The sequence below is a fragment of the Hippichthys cyanospilos genome, chromosome 6 (assembly GCF_059441005.1).
Source record: "Hippichthys cyanospilos isolate Australia breed blue-spotted pipefish chromosome 6, RoL_Hcya_1.0, whole genome shotgun sequence".
In the NCBI taxonomy this organism is placed as follows: Eukaryota; Metazoa; Chordata; class Actinopteri; order Syngnathiformes; family Syngnathidae; genus Hippichthys; species Hippichthys cyanospilos.
In genome coordinates this window covers 15,091,659-15,115,256 of record NC_142374.1, presented here as the reverse complement: position 1 = coordinate 15,115,256, position 23,598 = coordinate 15,091,659, and the positions used below count along the sequence as shown (strand labels likewise).

The 23,598-nt window shown below is 40.3% G+C and overlaps 3 protein-coding genes across 6 annotated transcripts; 2 read left to right on the top strand and 1 right to left on the bottom strand.

Annotated features, from left to right (window-relative positions):
* Positions 1–1,039: 1,039 nt before the first annotated feature.
* On the top strand, positions 1,040–8,420 carry LOC148422331 (synaptotagmin-16-like). Its single transcript, XM_088417326.1, has 5 exons — positions 1,040–1,487; positions 1,555–2,489; positions 5,089–5,245; positions 6,919–7,079; positions 7,175–8,420. The coding sequence occupies exons 1-5, from the start codon at positions 1,331–1,333 to the stop codon at positions 7,319–7,321; spliced, it is 1,557 nt and encodes a 518-aa protein (XP_088273452.1). The 5' UTR covers positions 1,040–1,330; the 3' UTR covers positions 7,322–8,420.
* Positions 8,421–9,233: 813 nt separating this feature from the next.
* On the bottom strand, positions 9,234–15,985 carry LOC148422330 (kinetochore protein NDC80 homolog). 4 transcript variants are annotated; one of them, XR_015865907.1, is made up of 18 exons: positions 15,411–15,894; positions 15,195–15,290; positions 14,876–14,959; positions 14,576–14,702; positions 13,412–13,578; positions 12,850–12,952; positions 12,671–12,760; positions 12,274–12,367; positions 11,988–12,088; positions 11,710–11,854; positions 11,244–11,449; positions 10,943–11,089; positions 10,773–10,862; positions 10,588–10,680; positions 10,389–10,519; positions 10,159–10,261; positions 9,839–10,065; positions 9,234–9,760 (listed from the first exon to the last, which is right to left on the bottom strand). XR_015865907.1 is itself a non-coding variant. In XM_088417305.1 (17 exons), exons 1-17 carry the CDS (start codon positions 15,917–15,919, stop codon positions 9,928–9,930), a joined length of 1,923 nt encoding a protein of 640 aa, XP_088273431.1. In that variant the 5' UTR covers positions 15,920–15,985; the 3' UTR covers positions 9,234–9,927. The 4 variants fall into 4 exon arrangements, 2 of the variants coding, with proteins under 2 accessions (XP_088273431.1, XP_088273430.1); XR_015865906.1 differs by having other exon boundaries at positions 9,234–9,732; XM_088417305.1 differs by lacking the exon at positions 15,411–15,894 and adding an exon at positions 15,912–15,985 and having other exon boundaries at positions 9,234–10,065.
* Positions 15,986–17,591: 1,606 nt separating this feature from the next.
* edc3 (enhancer of mRNA decapping 3 homolog (S. cerevisiae)) lies at positions 17,592–23,358 on the top strand. Its single transcript, XM_088416220.1, has 7 exons — positions 17,592–17,722; positions 18,666–18,854; positions 19,169–19,386; positions 19,470–19,814; positions 19,918–20,071; positions 21,290–21,507; positions 21,588–23,358. Exons 2-7 carry the CDS (start codon positions 18,691–18,693, stop codon positions 21,920–21,922), a joined length of 1,434 nt encoding a protein of 477 aa, XP_088272346.1. The 5' UTR covers positions 17,592–17,722; positions 18,666–18,690; the 3' UTR covers positions 21,923–23,358.
* The last annotated feature ends 240 nt before the right edge of the window (positions 23,359–23,598 follow it).

The window sequence follows — 23,598 nt, the reverse complement described above, 5'->3', positions numbered from 1 at the left end:
GCAACTTTTCTTAAAACCTTGTGGAATACCTTGTGGCATATTATGGAAATTCCTTTGATGTTTTAAATGATATTATAAAAGAATCAATGAACTAAAACATTAGGGAGCTAAAAATTTCCAGCAGATGATTAAAACTTGTACAATTTTAAAATGCAATGATTTTGATATTTCTATGTGATTGCAGCTGGACGTGCAGGATTTTGAGTGCAAAAATAATCATTGTCCAAATATTGGACCATATAAAGCCATTATAATTAAAAATGTTGAGATGTATTTTGATAGGATTTATTACATTTATTTCCAGCGAATGGTGTGTCAGTGGTGGTCACACTATGTCAGCAGACAGAAAATTATTTGTTGACTTGTGTTTCACCTCAAGACAGTAGGTGGCGGTAGAGACCAGTTAATGGCTATGTATTGAAGCGTCATCATGTCACAGACTACAAAGACAGACCATACAATTTTTATTATTTTTGTGGGTGTTTAATTTAACCTACATATGTATGGATTAAAACCACTGAACAATTTGAGTGGCTGAAAGAAGAAAAATATTCATAAATAACTTTAATTATTACGCATTTAAAATCATTTACAAAATGGGGGGGGGGGGTACAATGTGTATAGTTTGCAGTGAAACCAGTGAAAATGATTTACTGCATCTAACAAATATGGGGTGCTTTCTATAAATCACCTTATACGTATCTGTACTGTGCTGCCCCCAGGTGGCCAAGGAAAAACAACTCCTGTATAAAAATGAATCAAAATGCAGAAACTACCTTATTTTTTTACGCATTTATAGTCAATGAACTAAACTTGTATCACAATGAACCACAGTAATTATAATAATAATAAATCAGACAACAGAAAACATGAACTCTGCAGCTAAGATTTTATGAGCGGCGGGGATGAGGTCGCGGGAACGGATTGTGGGATTTATTGTCGGAATCGGTTATTACGTGGTGGCTGCTGGCTCGACAGCTGGTACGGTGTCGGCCAGGAAAGAAGCATGCAGAGACCATGAGAGGCATTATGAGATGAAGATCAGCGCATATAGACTCCACCCTCTGGATCTCAATAATACGGACATACCCACTCCTGAATTGGCAACTCACTGTTCTACTTTTTTCACAGCAGCAACATTCTTGTTTTGTTTTTTTTTTAAGTGCTTTTATTTCCGGGGAAGATTCCCGAGACTTTTTCCCGCCGACTTTTGCACGGTTTTGTCATGCTGGCTCTGACAATCAAAATGCTTTGACAGGAGCTCTTGAAAGCTTGCCAAAACTAAGTTACTTCGTTAAAAACGTACCTTTGGCTCTTAGTTTTTTTTTTTATGGTGAGCGTCATGCCTTATCACGACGAGGAGTATCCGGGCCAGTCTTTGTGGCAATCTGTGGTGCTATTTTTCTGCAAGGGTATGATCGAGGTCATCATGGTGGTCCTTTTCTTCTGGCTTCTTGTGCAGGTGCTCTTCACCAAACAACTTGAAGGTAAAACCATGAGATTTTTCAATCTCCGGGCATTTGGTATGACATCTCTTTTTTTTTCTGTCTCCAGTTCACCTTCAAGTTCTCCTCCTGGTTGGGCTGATCACTTTCTGTCTGTGCTTGCTCCTGGGATGTATTCTGTGTTGGTGGCGGAGTCACATTTGTTGTGATGAAGGTAAAGAGAGTGTGGTGTCGTCAACTGAGTGCTGCGCGCCCACCTCAGCGGCGCCTACGTCGTCATCATCATCCAGGCTTCACTACGACGAGCTGGACGGAGATACGTTGGACTACCCGTCCACGTTCACCAGCCCCGCCCCTTTTGAGGGGGAATTTACCTCCTGGTCCTTCTCAAATAAAGTCCATTCTGCCTCTGAGCGGCCCAAGACGTTTTTCTCTCTGCGCCGCCTCAGCAATCCACCACTTTATACACCCATTGACAGCAGCCACAGTTCCCTGCATTCTTTCCCCAAACTGCTATCCAAGGCTTTACAGAGACGCTCCACTGTGACCGGCGATAGCATATCATACCGGGAGCGCAGCAGACATGCTCCGAGCGCGCCCGAGCAACCAATCCCATTGGTCGCATTGGATAACGGTTCCAGCGCCGGCTGCAAACCGCCAATGACTTCGACGCCCCACCTCAATTTTACAATCCTCTTTTCCGCAAACAGGCAAACCCTGACTATCACGGTCCTCAGCCTCGCAGGGTCACCTCACAAGTTGGATGATGTGTCAGTGCAGGCCTGTCTTCCGCCTCTCCACCCTTGTTTTGTACAAGCCTCACTTCAGAGCGGCCTCACTCCAGTCCTGGTTTTAAATGTGAACTCTGCAGAAGAGCTCCAAAGGTGCACCCTGAGAATCGCTGCGTGTACACAGGTTATGCGTGGCCTGACAGGTACCACGCTGGGTGAGCTGCAAGTTGAATGTGAAGGAAGAGAGTGGAACACGAGCCAAGAGATTCACTTCAGCAAAGCGCTCTGTTCAATCAAATGGACGTCCAATAAGGTTGTGGTTTACGGAAGAATGACGTTGCTTATTCCGTGTTGTTTTGGCACTCGACAAGTAATCTGATAGGCTTCAGTTTGCATATTTGTTGGCAGACTAGGCCTACTTCTTGGTTGAGTACCTTACACCTCATTGTTTTTATATCTATACTGTACATAACGTTTTCTATACTTCCAGCACTCAACGGAAGAACATGCGTAGCCCAAAAAAAAGTCTGTAGTTGTGTGGCTTTTCTGAGCGCCATTAGCGTGAAATCACGTCAGCGGTAATTCTACGTTTAGGTCAAGTACAACTATGTTTTTTAAAAAATGAAAATCAGTGGTGAAAGAGCTTTGGCAGCTTTGGTATATCTGGGAACACAGTATTCATAACAATAGTTCCACCGGCAAATGAGTTATTTACTACTGAAGTTAATGGTTGGGCTGTGTGCTCCAAAACACACATTTTGGTCACTTCAGCATTTTCTACATGAAAACGTCGTTACTAATAAATGCAACGTTGCTGTTTACATGGCCGACCCGGTGCAAAATCTCGCCCTCTCAACTCCGGAACCAAAACGAAATTAAAAGACGCGGATCAGGTCAATGTGTATTGTCGTTGTGTGTCCGGTACAACAGGGAGGTGTAGGGGAGGTGCGAATTGCTCCTATTGTCATAAACACACTTCAAGCCATTTTCATCTGCACGGTTTGGGCCGGTGTCAAAGCGCAGAATTAGCGAGGAATGCTTAGAAATGCATCAATGAAGGGGAAAATAACACTTTGGGAGCATTTATGATGAGAAATCAACATTGGAACAACAAAAGGTTGACTTTGAATGTCTCTTTAAATTAGGGAGAAACTATCCTGACCAGGAGATGGCAGCATTGAGTCTTTGGAAGCAGAGCATGGTGTGTCAAAAGAAAGAAAATAGGAGATTATGGGGTCATGTTTGGAGCAAAAGTCACAAATGCGCTGATAGGAGAGCATGTCAGACCTTTGAAAATACATTTCCTAGCAACCCATGCTGTAAGGCTGAGTACAAAAACATTTTTGAAAGGGAGAATCAAATTGAATATGTGATGAAAGAAGAAAGTCTAATCTAATCTTTTATTTGGCAGTTTCTGTTGACATCATCATAAAACAACCAGTGAGCCTTGCAAGAACACTATGGTCTAAGTTCACACTTTTTAAAATTTTTTTTATTAATGGCTACAAGTTAAGCAGTTGAGCGAAATCTCTCCAGTAGAGCAACTGTGTTGCTTTTTCACTTTTGTATGCCATTTTGGCTGAGATACCAGCCTCTTTTACTTAGTCTTTTTTTTTTTTCATGCACAAATCACAAGATACAAGACAATTTTGGATATAAGTCGCTTTGCTTCAGTAACCTACAGGAAGCTAGCATCATCGAATTTAACATTCATCCTCCATCTACAACGCTTACATGCAGTAAATATTTGAGTTAAGATTATGCTATGTCAAAATTCAGGTTTGTGAAACATTCAATATATCTCAAATTGCATGTTTTAGCAAAGATAGCCACATTAATTCTCATACTTTGACTAAAAACGACGTACGGACATTATGATACAAATAGATAGTTTACACAGCTTAATTTATTTCTGTTATACACACGTTATATTCATGTCAGTCACCACAGTGATAAATTAATCAATTCCCTCCACTTCAAAAGCGTGGCTTTTTGTCCAGTCTGAGTTTCGCCATTTTTGTTTTGAGGACTCAGCGTGTTTGAATTAGGCACCTTAGCAAAAGGCATTCCCTCTGACTTGAAATGCAAGTTTCTTGTAGTTAGAGCAAGCGCAGAACACAAATCAATGAGCCATTCAAAGGAGGTAACTCGAATGCGTTTACATGACTACACATTAAAATGCAAAGTTTTTTTTGTCTTGCAGTGGAATATTCTTGGTTTAATGGGACATTGTGTAAAATTTAGACCGTTTTTCATTACGGACTACTAGGTGTTGCATTTACCATTTTCCGTAGCTATATCAAACATGGCCACCTCTGAGAAGTGCCACCCCCCATGTAATATAATTTAATGATAACTAGACCTATTATTATATTTCAAACATACTGTTGGTCATTAAGAACACATTCATTTGCAAATTTTTTGAAAATTACATTCATTTACTTGCTCTTTTGATGAAAAACGCTCTAAATCTTACACACTGTCCCTTTAAGTAGCTGCCAACATAGAGTAGACTGGACAGATGAAGAAAAAATAAAGACAGTACAGTAGGGTGTGCTCGCTAATTTTACAATGAAAAAAAAAGTTTAAAAAAGTATTTTGTGGGCATTTTGAAATTTTTTGGACCGTATTTATTTCATTTTAATCAGGCACGATGATCTGATATACAGTTGTTTTGAGACATAAGCATCATATCTCAAGGCTCCACCGTATATGTTCGCTAGTTGACCGCTACATGCAACGACTGTTAACTAGAGCACCTTTTGCAGAAATTGTTGTGCCCTTATGGTTCAACTGCAGTGCTGAACACATAGACAACTTCACGCCTGAGCTGGATATTGACTGATCATATAACCTGTAAACTCATTGTTAAATTCCTTCTGCGCTCTCTGAATCTGCGTCCTTTACTGCAGGGTGCGATCAAGCAAGATGTCCAGATGTGTAAGGGGCTTAGCAGTCCTCCCCAGATCTTCATTCTCCTGCACTACAACCCTCACACACATCGGATCAAGGTGGCCGTCCTAAGGGCTGACAACCTGGAGAACCTTGTTGACACATCCACCGCACCAGGTAGAACCTACCAAGCCGCTTGAACTTGTCACCTTCCATTGAGACGTTATATAAGCTGTGGGGACAGGGAGAGGTAAAATATTTCCCGTTTGCTTTTAATGTGAAGTGGATTACGGGATGTCTTACAGGACGTGGGAGATCATCCCTTTTTAAATGACATTGTGGTTTAATCCTTGACCGGTCACAATCCTCGTAGGGAAGTGTTTCAATCTCCAGTGTACTGCTAATCTTTATTTGCATTAGTATGTCTAGGCATTATGTTCATGGCGGTGGGAAGCCATTATCGTTTCAATTTCATGCCATGTCATTCTTATTAGACGAGGTCAAGCCTCTAGATGCAGGCCTAATGGATATTTACACAACAAAACATTATCCCGTGCATAACTGTAAATGGAGTGATGCCAGACAACGTTCTTGATCATCCGCAATGATTTCAAATCACATTATTTTTACCGTGGGCCACATTGTGTTTATATTTTCTATCGGAGGGTCGTTATGACAGTGAAATCAAAGAAATTTTAACCCTTGTGCACACACTTTGCAAATGATACACATTGCATTTTTATTCGTTAATTTTGTAAATGCTTTAAAAAGTGTAATAGTTATTTACAGGTATTTTTTTCCTTCAACCACTCAAATTGTTCGATGGCATCAGTTCTATCTATACAAATGTAGGTTGAATATATTAACACCCAAAAACAATTGAAAAACGGTATGGTCTGTCTTGGTAGTCTGTGACATGATGAGGACACTTTAAGACAAAGCCATTAACTCATTTCTACCGCTACCTACTGTCTTGAGGTGAAACACAAGTCAACAAAGGATTTTCTGTTTGCTGACATAGTTTTGACCGTCGCGCAACGGAATGTTGCGTAAATCGCAGGACAATCTGTATAATACATCTCATTAAAATGCATCTCAAAAATTGTCATTACAATGGTTTTATGTGATCCAAAATTTGGCCAATTATTATTTTTGTACACAGAATCTCGCGCGTCAAGCTGCAATCACATAGAAATGTCAGAATCCTCAGAAATGTCAGAAACTTTACACGTTTTAATCATCTGCTGGAAATTTCAGCTCTCTAGTATTTTTTTTCCCCATTGAATCTAATATGATATAAAAAAATCAAAGGAATTTCCATAATTTGTAACATAATGCCACAAGGTTTAAAGAAAAGTTGTATGTCTTAAGTCTGTCTGCATGTGTCTGTCAATGTTTGTGTATTTATTCAGTAGCCAAACTATACTCTTGTGCATTACTTGTTAGACTACAGTCAACATGATGTTTTATGCGTGTTTTCAATATACACATGTGCAGTACTTCTCATTAGCTTGATAGTAAACTTCAACTTGGAGTGGCAAAGAGCTTTTTTGTCATTTGTAATATAATGTCAGAAGGGTTATTAAGTAAGTACAGTATGATTGTTGAATACTTACCTGTACAGTATTTGAAATCATAGGTGAGTAAAAAAATAAATAAATAAATAAAAAATTTGAAAAGGGGATTGGTAACATTTAGCATTTAGCGGGCCAGATAACATGATGTGGCGGTCCAGATCTGGCCCCCGGGCCTTGAGTTTGACACCTGTGCTATAAGTAAAGTATCCCTTTTAGCTTGGAAGTTGCGTTTTTCACACTGTGACGTAACAGTGAACAACACTTTTTGGACAGACTATCAGGTGGTGATCAAGCTGCATCACGAGGGACTGGCACTCAGCAGAAGGGAAACAAAAGGAGCCTCCTTTGCCGTGTGGAACGCCTACTTCCTGTTTGACCTCCCTCCAGGGGATATCGATCAATTACCACTCATGTTGGAGTTTGTAATCATGCAGGTGCGATTCGTTTGTGACACTAACAGCACGTTCTTCACGTTTGTATCTGAACCGGATGCTGAAGGCATTCAAATTGTCGTTTTCCCAAATGACAGAGTCATACACGCTCACAATGCAAAATCCTGGGACGGGTTCTCATCGGTGCTGAGGCCGCCGATGCGGGACAAGCTCACTGGAGGGACGCGTGCAGGCTGCAAGGGGAGCAGTCACGCTGGCACATCGTTCAACCAGTACCTTCATAGAAGCACATCAGACCGGGCAAGATGGATAATACAGCATGTGATCTTCAGTCAGCTTCCAAAGTTGTCATTTTTGCCATGACGTGCCTGCAACTCAAAAACGGCTCGCCTTATTTTAAGCAGAAAAATGGAACATGGAAGTTTTTCAATTTTTGTTTTATTTGAAGCTTTCTTTTCAAACCTGCCTGGATACGGTAACATCATGCCTTCAACAAAGACTGAACATGCCTGCACGTTTAGAAATAAGAGCAGCACCAACATATTTTCAACTTAACAAAGACACACTCATAGTATTAGAATACTGCACCAACACAACAATAACATCCCGGTTTGTGTTTACTAGTAGAGTTCCCCCTACTGGCGAGTAAAATACAGGTTCAAACTCAAAATCAAAATTTGACAATTACTCCCTTTGTTTACCATTATTGCCCGCTCGTGGCTGGTTAAAAAAAAACTGCAGATAACCGCACTGGACTATAAGTTGCAGGGTTGAGAGCGTGAGAAAAGGGTAGCAGCTTATAGGTCGAAATTTACGATGCTCAAAAACGTTTTCGTAATCTGTATTGTATTAGAAATTTGGTGAAAGGGACGTGAAATGTCCTCCAATTCTGGAATGAGCCATCATGACTTGTTTGGCTGCTGGATGCTGTGCAGGAAAAAAAAAAGTGTTTACAAATGCCAGTTTAAAATCCAGAAAAATGAAAACGAGCGGATGTGGTTGCGCACGTGTGAACACTATTTTACAGTTGCTACATGGCTGTGTTTCAAACCAACCAATCACATTTAAATTCTTCTTAAGTGGAAACCAGGAAACACCCGCCATTATTTAAAATGCCTCTGACCTGATTAATCACAAGTAAATGTAAGCATGGTAGTAAACATCTGCTAAAACAGCTGGGGTCAACCGGACACACTTTCTATGGTGGTAGGTGTGTGTTAACTATTTAACAATTTTAACCCGATTGTTAAAACGCTTAAGACAGCCACATTAGTTAAAAGGTGTGCAAACTTGTGCAATGGCATTTGTTTACTTGTTTCTATGTATTAAAAATATATTATTGTTTCAAAATATAAAATAGTAAATAAAAAAGCCATTGTAATGAGAGAAGTGTGGTCATTTCGTATCCATTAAATTCTATGAATTCTGTTGAACGTTTATTAATGGAGACACCTCTGCAAATTAACTGTGTGCTTTGCTGATGAATGGTCTAGTGCACATTTGTGTGAGCATAAAGGATGAGTGGTGGCTGTTCCACATGGAATCATCTGTGTGCTGCGATTATGCCATTAACGTTATTAATTTGCATCTGTTACAGACGTTAATGCCGAATTAATAATCTCGCTTGGAGTTATTTAAGGTGAATAATGAAAATGCGGTGTAATGTGAGGTCAATTCACAGTGCAGTATTGACATTTTTGTCTTTGTTGGGACTGTAGACTGTGACGGGACATTTGCAATTTCTGGAGAAACTGTGTGTGAATGCTGAATGAATATGAAACAATGAATGAATGCATGTTTCATATCAATGTTGAATGCACGTGAAAATATGTTACTGATAAATGAGAATACATAGCAACATTACCAATTAACTAATCCATTGTCAGGAGCCAATGTCCTTTAACTACAATTTATTGTTTTATTACTGTACAAATATAGCATATAACAAAATACTTTTGGGGGAAAAAGAAAATTAACTAATTGGACCAAATTATTGTAGTTTTGCAAACATAAGAATTGTCAAGATTAACAGAAATATAGTATTTAGAAGTTTATTTGAATTTTTTTTTGTACAGTGATCCTCCCTACTGCGCGCGTCACCTGTGTCGTCCTCAGTGCATTGTGGATTTTTTCTTATTCATTAAAAAAAAAGAAAAAGAAAAGCTATATGAAGGGGGGGGGGGGGTTGCTCTCCGATTAAGGCGCTAGGACATCAAACTCAAGCAAGGCCTGACTTTTACCAAACATGATGACAAGCTGTATCCAAAAGACAAGAGGATCCCATAGTTTTTATTTCAGTGATATTCACTCAGAGGACGTGCTCAACAAGAGAAGGGGGGAAAAAAAAAAAGAACTGTTCTCAACTGTCAATCAGAATCAGTCCCCTTTAAAATGTACAAAATGAGGAATTACTGTGCTTTCAAAATCGCAATAGTTTCAAGTGCCAAGAAAATGCAGTTTATTAATGCCGTTAAGTGAAAATGCAGGCATTTGTAGACAATCATAAATGAATTCTGGATGTTTACAATTTACAGATGTACTGATTTGTAACACACACTGAAAAGGAACCTCTTGAATCGCCCCTTTGTCTTGAAATACAGTACACGAGTGAATCGAGACGATCAATTGTCATGTCATGTCCTTGGATGTGATGTAATGCGGTCCGTCTTCCACAACGGAGAGGTTGATATGGCACCTAAATACACACACGCACACATAAAAGTCTTGATGTTCAACGTGTGGTGACTCTTAAGTGCATTGCTTTGGGTGAGAGGAACACCACACAGGCAACAATAACTTACTATTCCAAATAAGCTCTCTTGAAATTCACATTGAGAACGCAGCTAAACAATTCCTTTAAACAGACCAAGTGAAAACTGGCGACATTCCATCAGGCTTCAAGTACATTTTTTGCCTTGAACTTAAGGTCCTCCAGCATCTTCAGATGCATCTGCACAGTCTTTTCATCTTCCTCCAAGGCCTTTGAGTAGAACTGCAGCCCATGGCTTAGCAGATCCTTGAGACAGTTCTGCAGCACAACGGCAGTACTTAAGACTCTTGCGTCTGCTTCATTCCCTCTGCTAAAAAGGATCAAATGTGGACAGGGAAGCGAGAGAGTTACCTCTGTGAAGGTCAGGTGGTTTGCTGCTGTAGTGAACACGGTCATGAGGTTGTTCTTGACGGTTCGTCTTTTTTCTTGGGTCTCTAGCAGCACCAGGTGGTACCTCAATGAGGTGAAAATCCAAAGGGACATTGCGGGAAAAGGGATTCAAGTTCTTGTCCATAAATACACTAATTATATTGGATCTCACTGGCGTACCTAAACAAATGTGAACCGTGCGGGCCACTCACTGTTGTTGCAGCGCCTTATGCTGCTGCACGGCTTCTTCATAGCCACAATTGACCTTTTCCTCGAGAAGATTGCGATTGCTCTCCACCATCTCCACCTCCTTCGCCCATTCTTTGTCCTCGCGCTCCGCCTCCTGTGCACGGAGAGCACCGCATAGATTAGATGATTCTATCTGCTCCAGGGGGCAGGTGTAATTCTTACCTTCAGGATGACGTCCCAGCGATCGTCAATCTTGCGGATCTGCTCTCTCAAATGTTTCAGTTCATTTTCCTTGTCGAAGACGTTGGAGATCACCTGAAGCAGTAACAAAGTAGGTATTGCCTCAATTCTCATTAAAATAATTACTTGCGTTGAGGACAAAAGGTGTGAGAGACAATGTACATCACCTGTTCACAGGACTCCTCCAGACTGAATTTGCCATTGGACAGTCGATTGCGTTCCTCCTCCACGTTGTTGATCATCTTTCTCAAAAGATTCTGCAAAGTGACACACAAAGAGATTACGAGCAAAAGCAAAATAGAGCAAAGTATCACACAGAAACAAATCCATTGAGTACCTGTTTCTGTGACTTGAGGTGAATGTTCTCCGGGGCGCCTTCAAAAGGCCGAAGTTCAAAGTCATGGCCACAGGCGTTCTCCGCAGACACTGGTATCAGCTTCAGTTTGCGGGCCAGCTTTTGGTACTCTGTAAGCTTCATCTCAGCCTGGAATGTTCACAGGAAAGCAAAGTCACAATAGCAAGGTCCTTCGGGTCATACAGTTGCCGGTAAAGAAAGCTGCCTAAATTTGTCTATGAATTGCAATAATTACAGTTAGGAGAAATAACATTAAATTTCTGCCATCACTGAAGAGAAATACCTTCTCCTTGACTTTGGCTAGGGCAATCTCTTCGCTCCACTTTTGCTGCTGGGCTTGTTCCAGAGACTTGCCATATCTGGCAATGGCCTCCTGAAGCTCCCGCTTCTCCTGGTTGATCCTCTCCACGTCAGCAGGCGTGTACTTTTGGTTGCGTAGGACCTTTTGCAGCTCGCTCTGCTCGAGTTTCAGGGACTCCTGAGTACTGGCTACCGGGAAGAACGAAACCAAGTTCCATGAAATGTTCATTCATTTGAATGTGACCTGTTCTGTCAAATGGTCTGCATGTCGGCGGTTAAAGTTTCACGTAAACGATAAACATAGCGTGGACAAAAATGGCAATTTTAAGATTCTCCAAAAATATTATGAAATTAGCTAGCAACGAGTTCAGGATGAGCCCTACCTGCTGCAACCCTTGTGAGGGGAAACGGCTCTAGAAAATGGATGGATTATAGATTATTCTGTTTACCAGTGCAGTTCAGCTCATCATCCAGCTCTGAGTACTTTTTCTCTTGAGTTGCTTGGAAGGCCTCCACTTTGACTTGATACTGACGCAGGTTCTGGAGGTCCGACTGCAGCTTAATCTGCTCCGTTCTCTTGACCTCAAGACGGTCCTGTCAGTGAAGTGGGGGAGGATTTGCCGATCACAAAAATCAATGGCAAATGAGCTTGGTGTCACACATTTGAGGACGCCACACATGAAATCAGAACTTAACACTGTTGATCTTATCTCTGTGTGATAATAACCTTCTGGTTTTCATTCTCCAGTCGTTCAACTTCTTCCATCAGCATCCTGTGCTTCTGTTCCATGGCAAATAGCAGATCATGATCATAGTTCCACAGTGTCTCTATGAAAGCACAAGCGCACGTGTAGACAAATGCACAATACACAGATGCATGAACAATGTCAACACCCCCCAACACACAAACGTGCACACACGACACAGAGCCGCCACACAGACACTGGCGGTAAAATATAAGCATTACAGTTGATCTTATTCCTAAAATATAAACAGTTTCAAAGGGAGTTTACTCAATTCAGAGATGAAGGCCTCATCATCGTCCTCATAAGTGTCCTCTCCTTGCATGAATTTGGTGTATGTGGTTGCAGTGTAGTTCAGGAAGAGCTGCAAACAAAACATTTTGGCTAAAATGAGCGCACTTGCACTGTGAGGATTGAAGGAGGGGTGTAACTAGTTCCTGTCCTGCATTCCAAATTATTTCATTTGTAGACTTTGCAAACATACAGTGCTTGTATTGGATCATAGCAGTTTAAATAAAACATGAATGCATTATCCAGGAGGAGGCATTGTTGTCAAGGGCTTTGCACATCTATCTTCCCCGTCCTAATTCTAATGAGGACGTAGACAACAATAAATGGCTGGCTGGCTGGCTGATTTGTCCAGCCAATGTACAGTTAATCAAATTACCCTGTTGTAATGTGCGCTGTCGTCAATATTTTCACTGTCTCCACTGAAGTCCCTGAAGAGCAGATCCTGTTGGCTCAGGCTTGTATGTATCTGGCAACAAGAGAGAGCAAAAATTGCATGAAGAATTCCAATTAGTCAAGCTACATTTTCTTTTTAATATCAATAGGCGAGCTGTTCACCTTGACGGTTTCGATCAACCACATCAGAGCACCCAAAGCCTGAGGCCACGTGTGGGGAGCACCCACAGAATACATGGAGCACTTGGACAGAACATATGGGTATCTGCATCACAGAGTGAGTCAGTGAGTGAGCAAACAAATAACGACCTTAAAACACATTTTTGCCACTTGTTGTTGACTGAAAACGACATGAAATAAGTTCAAGGCTCAGGTAACGACCGCTCACTGCTTGCCTGTTTTCTGGGTTTAATAACGTGTTATTTGCAAACTGAGCTGAGGACACTCGTTAGATGAGCCTGGAGCATGTCATGTCATTTAAAGGCATTAATGCAATGTCATTAAATCATCAAAATTTACTGCTCAAATTGGCTAAGTGAGTGTGCCACTTTACGGCAATTGCGTCAAACTCCATTCTCAGCGACCATTTACCCTGCAAGATTTTGACGTTTCTCCCTTCAACAAATCAGATTCAAATATGAACTCATCAGCAAGTTCCTGATAGAGGCCCTCGAGGACTGGAGTTTGACACCTGTGCTTGAAGTAAAAAAGGATATTTAGGAACCCGAGGGATTTGAGGAGAGCTGGAACCTCCTCCTCCACTTTAGAGCTCGGCATTTCAAAAGTGATGTCCAGCTGACGATAGATGAACTCAAAGAGCTTGACAAACTCCTTGGTGGATGGCGACTGGAGGGTCTTGAAGGCCACGCTGTGGCCCTGCTCTGTTAGGAACTACATCAAAAAGAAAACAGAAAATAGTATGAAGGTCCTGTGCATTATTCGTTTAAGACAATCTTTGATTTCAAATTGGCAAGATAGTTTGAGTTGGAAATGCACAAAAAGTTTTTTTTCATGCTGTTCGAGTAGTTCAAAGAATGGGCGGATTTCTTCCTATTTGACATGTAAATAGTATATAATTTTGCTCTGATTAGAGCAATGCTCTCCTTAAAGCAGCACTCCTCAAAACCTGGGGTTGAAATGTTTCATCTCCTGGGGGTTTTGCAAAAAATAATTGAGAAGCACTGCCTTACATGGAAAACATCTTTACTCTAGTAGATAACCACATCTTTTGGTTTTGCAGCAACCAAGCGTTTACGTATTGATCCTTTCATTCCTGCTCTTATTATCATTGCAAAACGGAATCACAAAGGCTACTAAAATGTAGCTTAAATCTGACACCCAATTGCTAAATTGCAATTTCCAAAATACTGCTCATGTGATGTAAATATTAATTTAAGAATTGATGTATTTAAAGGTGGTGTGCTAACCTGAGTGCATCCCAAATAAAATTAAACTATCCATTCTTCAACTCCTCAAAAGTTTTAAAGGCGATGCAAAGTATAGAATTGTGTTAACTTGCTGATCAGCCATTTTTTCATCCTGCGCATTGCAGACTTGCTCAAAACTGAACTTGCTCTACCACCCACAACAGGCCCAAAAGAGCACATGAAACCTACGAAGCACATATATGATTCTAACAGGGGAGTAATAGCATGGAGTTTCATTTTCATTCACGGTGGAGGCAAGCTTTTGTCACCAATTGAACTGAAAAATTAACATGCTAGATCAGTGAATGTGGCGAAAGCAGCAGAGTATTAAAAACACACACACACATATTTGATGGAATTCGATCACTCATGATTATACAAATAGGAAACTGAATAAAATGCTGGGGAAGATATGCCCTATAATTGTGTCCCACTGGACACATTGCCACAGCCAAGCCTACCTCATGCAGTTGTCTGATGCACTGCTGAACATAAGCTTTGTCATGCAGAGGCCGTGTATCTTTGAGTTTCTCGAGCCCTCCAGGGCCAAACACTGAGCTGCGGGATGGCATACTGGCTCCACTTGCACTGCATTTGTTGGAGACAACAACTTATACAACAATGTATAAACTGTACACAAGATGTCATAAAAGTCGGTCTATATTAGGGCTAAAGCCCTGCTCGAAAGGTTCAGACATTTTAGTTAGACGATATGCAATGATTGTTTACATATTGCTGTTTACACATTGCTGTTCACATACCGTTGACTAAAGAAGCGTGTCTGCCGCTCTCTTGTCACCGATAGTGGTTTGGAAGTGCTGAGCTTTCCCATCGAAGGCTTTTCGCTGTAAATGAATTGAAGCTGTTAAATTACATTATTAAATTATTACATTAAATTAAAATAATAAACTATATACATACTGCACACACACACACACACACACACAAACACATTTTTTAAATTACATTACTAAAAGTAATCTTGGTGAAAGGATCATAAAGGAGATTTTATACTAACGACATATTGCCCAGCGATATGCTTTTTTTTTTTTTTTTTTTTTTTAATAAAAATGAACCAACCTGCGGGGAGTTGTGTACGCGGTGCTCATCCGTGTGGACTCCTGCACTCGCAAGGGCAGTTCAGAGTGCCTGCTTGTGGCACTGCTTGACTTTCCACTGCCCCAAAAGTCACAAATACAAATAAAAGAGCTTGATGAGTAATTTACACAAAAAACATACAACAAATTTTGTGTTGAACTTGAAAAGGTATACACACATTATCTGTAAACTACTCACAATTGTGGGAACTGACAAAGCTTTACTTTATTTCCACACTTCATTAATGAAGAACATCAATATTTCTTGGAATTTATAAGAGGTTTATGTTTCTGGTGAATAGTTACTTTTATCATTTTTAATATAATCCTTTCTTTGTCAAAGAGTTCTTGGAACATTTTTTAACCCCCGCGGATGGGAACACGAGACGTTGACAAAGTCAATTAGACTGAGATCTTGGGTAATGGATTTTGGAATCTCGTATAGTGTAACAAACAGGGCCAGTGAACAGCAACAAGCAGGTGATGATCAGGTGAAGTTTTTCGAAACACAAACTATTTGGGCCAAATGTTTGCAAAACAGTTATTGCGGCATACGTGATATGTCACGTGACCTGAAGCAAGCGTTTCGAAACACGTTTTGGAGTTTCAGGGTCAAATTGCCATCTCTAGCATTTTACGTCTTGCAAATGCGTAGTAGAACGTATTACAGTATGAATCGAAAGTTAAAACTGATACGTACCGCTTCATTTCGTTCCTTCCTTACCAAAGATGTGGAGATTCAAATACAACCGCCAAATGTGGAGTAAAAAAAAAAAGGCCGAACAACGTCATTATTGCACTACGGGGAGCAATCTGGTTCTAAAAGCACGGTTTGTAGGCCAGTGCAATGTATTGTATTTACCTATCCCTAATATGGAAACACGTCATTTATTATTAGCATAGTCTAATTTTAGTAAATAGAACTTAGTGGGTACTTATATTCTATAACTCATTCATTCTGAAATATTTGATATGGTTTACCGGTTCGGGCAAATTGAGTGGCAGCTATGTATAGGGTCCAACACGCATGACGTATTTATTGTTATTGTCCAATTATACGTCTCAGAACATGCTCAATTTCCGGGGATTTAACGATTTTTCTTTTCTTTTCTTTTTCTTTTTTTCTTGCCTGTCTCCAGATTAGAAACCGCCGATAGCCCGATCTAATATAGTCTAACTTTAAGCGAGCGCTATCAGAGGAGAGGCTCGTAAAATTGCCGAATTTTATAGTGTATCTTTTTGCTTAGTAGTGCCTCTAATGTCATTGTAGAAATACAGCGACAATAAGGGTGATTCTGAGTGCAAATCATTTTTGGGTAAAAAAAAAAACCAAAACAAAACCAAAAAACATGCCATTAGTGTCTGATTTATTAAACATTTGAACCATTCAATACGGTGCGTCATCTTTTGAGATTATAGTAGAGATCTGGTCACAAAAATGAATCATGAACTTAATTATTAATACAGACTTGTCGAAAATAAATAATCAAAATAAAGTGAGTTCCTTCAAGTACCCCCAGGGGTACCCATACCTCCATGAGAGAACCTCTGATCTCGACATACTGCTGAAAAAACACTTTTGTTTATCATATACTTTTACAAAGGTTAAAATGAATCAAACATGAATCACGGTCATAGGAAGCTTGATTGGCAGTTGTATGGTGTTTTAAGGATGATGTGCAGTGCCATTTCTCTTCCAAACGTGGTGCATTATAGTACCTTAAGACTCCTTTGCGGAACAGTTTCATTAACTGTTTGAATGGAAAACTTTGGCTTCATTTGGTAATCACTAACATAATGTAATAAAAAACAACTTCAATATGTCATTTATTGACAGCCTTTACATTTGTACAAAAAAAAAAAAACAGGAAATGTAACTATGGTCATTTAAATGTTCGTACGTCAGAAAGCTTACGCTGTGGTTGGTATTGTTTTACTAATTTATTACAACATGGTTAACATTTCTAGGACAGGTGTCACCAATGCGGTACCCGCGGGCACCAGGTAAGGCCCCAAATATCCCATAAGTAGCTCGCAATCTTGTTCTGAAAATGGCTTACAATAGATAGAACATTGGTGGTTTTCCATGAATTTTACAAACGATTATGCATGTATTACGTTTACATTACATTTTGCACTTGATTTACATATTTACTACAGTTGTTCCTTAATTCTTGTGAAAAATCATAACATGATCGATGTCTTCATATAAACTGGTAGCCCTTTGTATGAGTACCAAAAAAGTAGGTCTCAGTTTCAAAAAGGTTGGTGGCCCCTGTTTTAGGAAATTTAAACCTGCAGAGCATAATCTAAGAGTATGTGTGCCGTCAAGTGTGCGCTGCATTTCCGATCGCGCATGCGTGACACTCAGAACGCAGGTGCAAACGATTGGATTATGAGTGCCGTAAAGTGTACATTCTATTTCCGACTGCGCATGCGTGGAACGAATCGGGTGGCTGGACCACGGATGGGATACTGACAGCAGCTTTAGCTAACCATTCATTAAACACGGTACGCTAAGAATTGCACACTCATTCAGTTTAAGAACTTTTCCTTGTTTTTATTCATGCGTTTTTCTGGTCAGGTATTGCATTGTAGTGCATTCAAAAAGTTTCGCTAACTATGTGGTTTGGCCACGGCAATGCGCCACCGCGCTAATTTGAACGAAGTAGCTCATGCTAATGTTAGCTTCTAGCATCTTAGCTGTTCGTAACACTGCTAGGGTCGAGTCTAATGAGTTCAATCTACTGACTAGACCAGACTAGGCAAGGCAGTTTTTTTTTATAGTACATTTCACGCATACGCTATTTAATGTGCTTCACACAAGCGGACACAACAGTTAAATGCAATTACAGACAACCGCAAAGTAGTGAAAACAAAAGCACTATGAACATTTAAATATTCTTAGAAGATTGAAAACATTTTTAAAAAACGAAGTGTTTTTTTAAGTTAGCTTCTAAAATTCTAAAACAGAGTGAGCTCAATTATAATATTATAAAACCTTAATCCGAAGAATGTGTGTGTGAAGGGGCATTTTTTTTTAAACCTGGATTTAAAAGAATTTATCCAGAGTGCTTATTTAACTTTTGTTGGTGACTTACTCCCTCCACCTCTGTGTAGCAGAACACGCTGAATGCCGACTATTTCTTTTGTTTGTCTTGGACGGGGGTGTCCACACCTAGTTCTTGAAGGCGACAACCTGCATAATTTTTATGTTTTTGAGCTCCAACACAACAACAACAAGCAGGTTCGTTATCAGACTTCTGGCAAGCTTGCTGATGAGCTGATTTGAATCAGGTGTGTTAGCAAACAGAAACTTCATAAACATGCAGGGTACTGGCTCTTGAGGACTGAGTTTGGACATCCCTTGTGTAGGACAATAAATGTTTGTTACAATTGAATCCCACAATTTGAATTACATTGTTTTTTTTTCTTTTGTACATTTTTTTTAAAGCCTTATAGTTGATATTTGATAAGGCATGGCTGAGGATTGGCTGGGTACTTTGGTATCAATCAACTGTGGACCAACACTTGGAGTGTATCAGGGAGAGGTGTCATCAGTGGACCAGTCCTGTCAAACCATCTCGCTCAGGCAACCTTTCCACAATGGAGTAAAGTGCCCAGTTCCAGAGGTCACATTCAGGTAAAGCTGGGCCAGTAACATATATAATAAAATTAAACTACATCCAAATAACCAGACAGGTCTTTCCAAGACAATTCCAGTGATATCAGTATGATTTGACTGTAACACAGTACAGAGACATTTGTTTAGAAGTGCAACATTACAAAAATATGATTTGAAAAATCAGCCAGAATCACATTAGTAGTAAGCCAGTCATTGAGTTTCTGGGAGAGGTTTGCCCACTTAATTCGGGAAATGTTATCTAACATGTTTATCTGCTCTTTTGAATAACGTAGTCATAATTAATGTGCAAATGTGTTACCTCTCTATTTCAGTGCCATTGACATAAAGGACCTCCAGATCTTGGAAATCAGAAATGGGAATACTCAGAACAGGTCTTCAATGCCCAGTAATGCAAGCAGTGCCCCGGTTGCAATACCAAAAGGTGATCCTCGGACAGTAGAGATCATCAACTCTCCACAACACTGCTCCAAGAGTTATGGAGAGCGCCATTTGGACGTCCCCAAGGGTTTCAGACGAAGACACAATTCCTGTAAATTTGCACTTCCCTCCAAAATTTCATAAAATCTTTGGTGATGCTCTGAATGAAAAATCTCTCTATGCTTTCTGTCGCAGGGTCATCAAGCAGCCGAGGTACAAACCAAGCCACACCCAAAAAAAATGGGGTGAAAAACGGTAATAGCCAGATGAAGCAAAGGGACGACGAGTGCTTCGGGGACGGCGTGGATGACGGCCTGGATACGGACTTTGATTTTGAGGGAAATTTGGCCCTTTTCGACAAAGCAGCCGTTTTTTCAGAGATTGACACATCAGAACGTCGAAACGGAGCGAGGTCACGTGGTACTCCTCACGAGCAAACTCCTTCACGCTACCGCCACGACGAGAACATTATTGAGGGCAAACCTATAGTCTACAGACAGATAACAGTACCACAACCGGGAGCCAAAGAATACTGCACTGGTATGTTTTTTTTTTTTTTTTTTCTCTCTTAACAATGTCTCACAATAAAATTATATGCAAAATATATATTTTTTGTAAACGTATGCTCTTTCTTTCCAAATAGACTCCGGACTTGTTGTACCCAGTATAGCTTACGAACTGCACAAGCGTCTGCTGTCAGTCGCAGAGCGTTATGGCCTCACGTTGGAGCGGCGACTTGAGATGACCGGAGTGTGTGCCAGTCAGATGGCGCTTACGCTGCTTGGTGGGCCAAACAGGTGAACAGAATGTAAAACGAAATAATAGTACTGTTGCTTATTTATGTTTACGTATACCGATGAATAACTTTAACCATCAAGCTGCTAAAGAACCTTCAAAGTAAATTTGAAGACTATGTCACATTAGCCGTTCTCCGTCACAATTCTGTTTTGCGGTCACTTATGTCAACACCCTTTGGATATTCCTTTGTCATGGCCGTTTTAGAGTGACTCATTGCTGGCGCTCGGTACCCAAACATTATAGTGGCTAAAGAGCATTTTATTTAAATGATTAAATAAAAAGGCCACCTTGGCAACTGCGTGTAGACTGGGGCTTTGTATCTGTCGGGCCTCAAAAAAAAAAAAAAAAAAAAAAAAATCAACTTGCCATTAGTGCGTTAAGATGGCCGGCTGCCGTAGAGCAGTTGTTCCCAACCTTTTTTCAACGATGTACCCTCTGACAACAACATAAGATAAAAAAACAGAGTAATATATGAACATTTGGAACTACCTTTGTTATGGTATTTTATTTAGCAACTCCTCAAGATAGATCATGTAGTCTCACCACCACCACCATTTATTTTGTTTCTGGTTTATCAGCTGGAAAATGGTATCATTAATGACCATGTGACCATATAAAACTTGATCAAATAAAGGCATACAGTATTTGAAAGAACCACTGTAGCACAATTTGGCACCAAATTGCTTCAGTCCAATAAATTTGCTCTTATTTAAACTTAACTTAAACTTTAAACTTAAAGACAAATAGCATCCTGTAGATTTGCTAATTCCTGCAGAAAACCTTTTCTTCTCGCCCCCGCGCGGTGTCTGTCCGGGCTCTCCACTTAGAAATAGGTTGAGAAGCTTGGTCATCCAGGAGGGGCTCAGAGTCAAGCAACTGCTCTTCCATGTTGAGAGGAGCCGGTTAAGGTGGCTCGGGCATCTGATTAGGATGCCCCCTGGACACCTTCTTTGTGAGGTGTTCCCATCATATCCCACTGGGAGGAGAAACTAGCAAGGAACCGACTTTATGAAATTTTCAAATATTTAATGTACCCATATAATGAGTTTCACTTTTATTTGAGCTACTGAAAAATATTTAATAATACAATGGTCAAATTTATTGTTGGATGAAGCTCCTGTTGTTTTTGTCAAGCGTTTTTATTAATTAGGGAGTGATCTTAATGCATTTTACTTGACCATATATAAAATCTTACTATTAAATTTCTGTTCTTCCAGGTTCACGCCAAAGAACCTCCACCAGCGTCCCACTGTAGCGCTGCTGTGCGGTCCGCATGTGCAGGGGGCGCAAGGCATCAGCTGCGGTCGTCACCTGGCCAATCACGAAGTCGAGGTGGTCCTGTTTCTTCCCAACTTTGTCAAGATGCTCGACTCCGTCACCAGCGAGCTCACTCTCTTCAGTAAGACCGGTGGCAAGATTGTGTCAAATATCAAAGGTGAGCCCCCCCTCCCAACACTATAGCGGTTATTTATGCTTGACTGTACGTAGGGCTGTAACTATTTTCTGATTGCACAGACCTACCTGATACCCCCGTGGATCTAATCATCAACTGCCTGGACTGCCATGAGAACACATTCCTGATGGATCAACCTTGGTACCGAGCAGCTGCGGACTGGGCCAACCAGAACAGAGCGCCGGTGCTCAGCTTGGATCCACCCATTAGTGGACAGGGACAGGCGGTGGAGGCCAAGTGGTCCCTTTCCCTTTGCCTCCCCCTTCCCTTAGCCGAAGGGGCTGGCAGGGTTTACCTGTGCGACATCGGCGTCCCTCGCCAGGTGTTCCAGGAAGTGGGCATCAAGTATCTCTCTCCTTTCGGGTGCAAGTTTGTTATTCCACTGCACTCGGCATAACAGAATGGAAGGCTTCTTGAAGCGTTAATCGTTTCTCAACCTTTGAATGTGACCTCGGCCGTTCTGGAGGAGTGTCAATTTCATTCGTTCTTCAAGAATACATGGATTGAAGCGGGAACAGCTTTCAATTTGAGATTATTACCATGACACCTTTAGAGGCTGCAGTAATTATCTAGATGCAATTGCATCTATGTAATGATTGGAAGAGCTTACTTGAGCCAATTTGTCATTTATATAATGTAGTTTTATATGTTGGCCAATCGCTGACTTGAATATTGTTACATAGACACCATTGAGTAATTGAACAAAATTTCTTGCGTCTCAAGCACAGACATAAATAAAACCAAACTGGCAATTGCTAAGAAAGATTGAGTGACTACATTTTTTTCTGTATTGACGCAAAGGGCTTCAGTAAAATTAATGCAGTATCATGAATTATACTGAAGCCCTTTTGCGTGTCATTTTTGTCGTATCTAAAGATAATTAATTGTTTAAAATTACCAATTGCAATTTGTCTCACCGTTTCTGTAGTGTTACTTAAAAAAGGTAGAATATTTCTTGATAAATAACTATAGAACTTGAGGAAAAAAAGTACATTGTAAAAGCAAAGAGATTAAGAACAAAAAATGTGTGTTGGTGACGGATTGACAACAATGAAAGCTTCATTCAGCCAATGATTGACAAATGGGACATAGCTTCCCATCTTACTATTTTTTTTTTTTTTTTTTTTTTTTTAAGTCAGCTGAGTTTAATGCTGTGAAAATACAATTCAGGTTTGAAGAGTTTGCCTCACTGCTTTGTTTTGTGGAGGATAGGCAAATACTTGTTCTGTAATGGGACCGCATTCATTTGTGTGCGACAGTTTGGTCGACACGTTGTGGGCACATTTATGCTTTTTCAGTCACATAACCTTAATTTGGACTTGTCATTTAGATAATACCTGGGTATCATATTACAGGAGGATAAAAGAAACTCTTGCTTTATACTTGCGTCAGCATTGTTTTTTTTTTCCCCTCTCAACATTCCAGAGGCCTGGTGTCAAGACAAGCGCTTGGATGATTGCGTTAATGATTGTGAACCATTGTGAATGGCCTTCTTTTTTGCCAGTCGAGCTAGGAATTTGACTTCCTCTGCTGGTACATTTTCATTCATTTGTTGAAACTGTTCACTAATGTTTGTACTGTACCGTACTTGTTTTTCCCATTTGGGTCTTCAACTTTCATGGATGTTTGCACTGGAGGATATTGCATTTCAAGGTCTCATCCATGCATAATTTTGTCACTGTTTTCTAGTCTTTTACTGCAGACCAAAAGAATTAAACACGTAGGCCTATTTTGTTAAGCTTTTTTGTGGAACTTTTGTCAATTCACGTAATTGCCATCAAGCACCTGTGACATTTGACTTTCTGCATGGTAGTAAATGGTTTTGGAAACGTTTTTGGTTTTTTCTATTATAGCATATGGAGCAGTTTGTTGTCAATGCTGTATCTAATGGGGAAAAAAAACTTGAAAAATACGTCATACCAGAAATGATGGCAAATAAATAAAACCAAGAATGCAGATCCCTACAAACATGTTTCACCGTTCGAACAACTGTCAATCTGACCCTATCAAAAGACAGGAAGATGTTGAAAAATGAAAAACGTTCTGACCATTTGTCCTTTGGGATGAATGTGA

Coding starts and splice junctions, on each gene's coding strand:
- LOC148422331 (XM_088417326.1), top strand. CDS start 1,331: ATGGTGAGCGTCATGCCTTATCACGACGAGGAGTATCCGGGCCAGTCT. Junction 1,488..1,554: donor CTTCACCAAACAACTTGAAG/GTAAAACCATGA, acceptor TTCTGTCTCCAG/TTCACCTTCAAGTTCTCCTC. Junction 2,490..5,088: donor TCAAATGGACGTCCAATAAG/GTTGTGGTTTAC, acceptor CCTTTACTGCAG/GGTGCGATCAAGCAAGATGT.
- LOC148422330 (XM_088417304.1), bottom strand. CDS start 15,454: ATGAAGTGTGGAAATAAAGTAAAGCTTTGTCAGTTCCCACAATT. Junction 13,579..14,575: donor GCATCAGACAACTGCATGAG/GTAGGCTTGGCT, acceptor TTTTTGATGTAG/TTCCTAACAGAGCAGGGCCA. Junction 10,066..10,158: donor ACCACCTGACCTTCACAGAG/GTAACTCTCTCG, acceptor GTTGTGCTGCAG/AACTGTCTCAAGGATCTGCT.
- edc3 (XM_088416220.1), top strand. CDS start 18,691: ATGGCTGAGGATTGGCTGGGTACTTTGGTATCAATCAACTGTGGACCA. Junction 20,072..21,289: donor CTGCTTGGTGGGCCAAACAG/GTGAACAGAATG, acceptor CTGTTCTTCCAG/GTTCACGCCAAAGAACCTCC. Junction 21,508..21,587: donor GATTGTGTCAAATATCAAAG/GTGAGCCCCCCC, acceptor CTGATTGCACAG/ACCTACCTGATACCCCCGTG.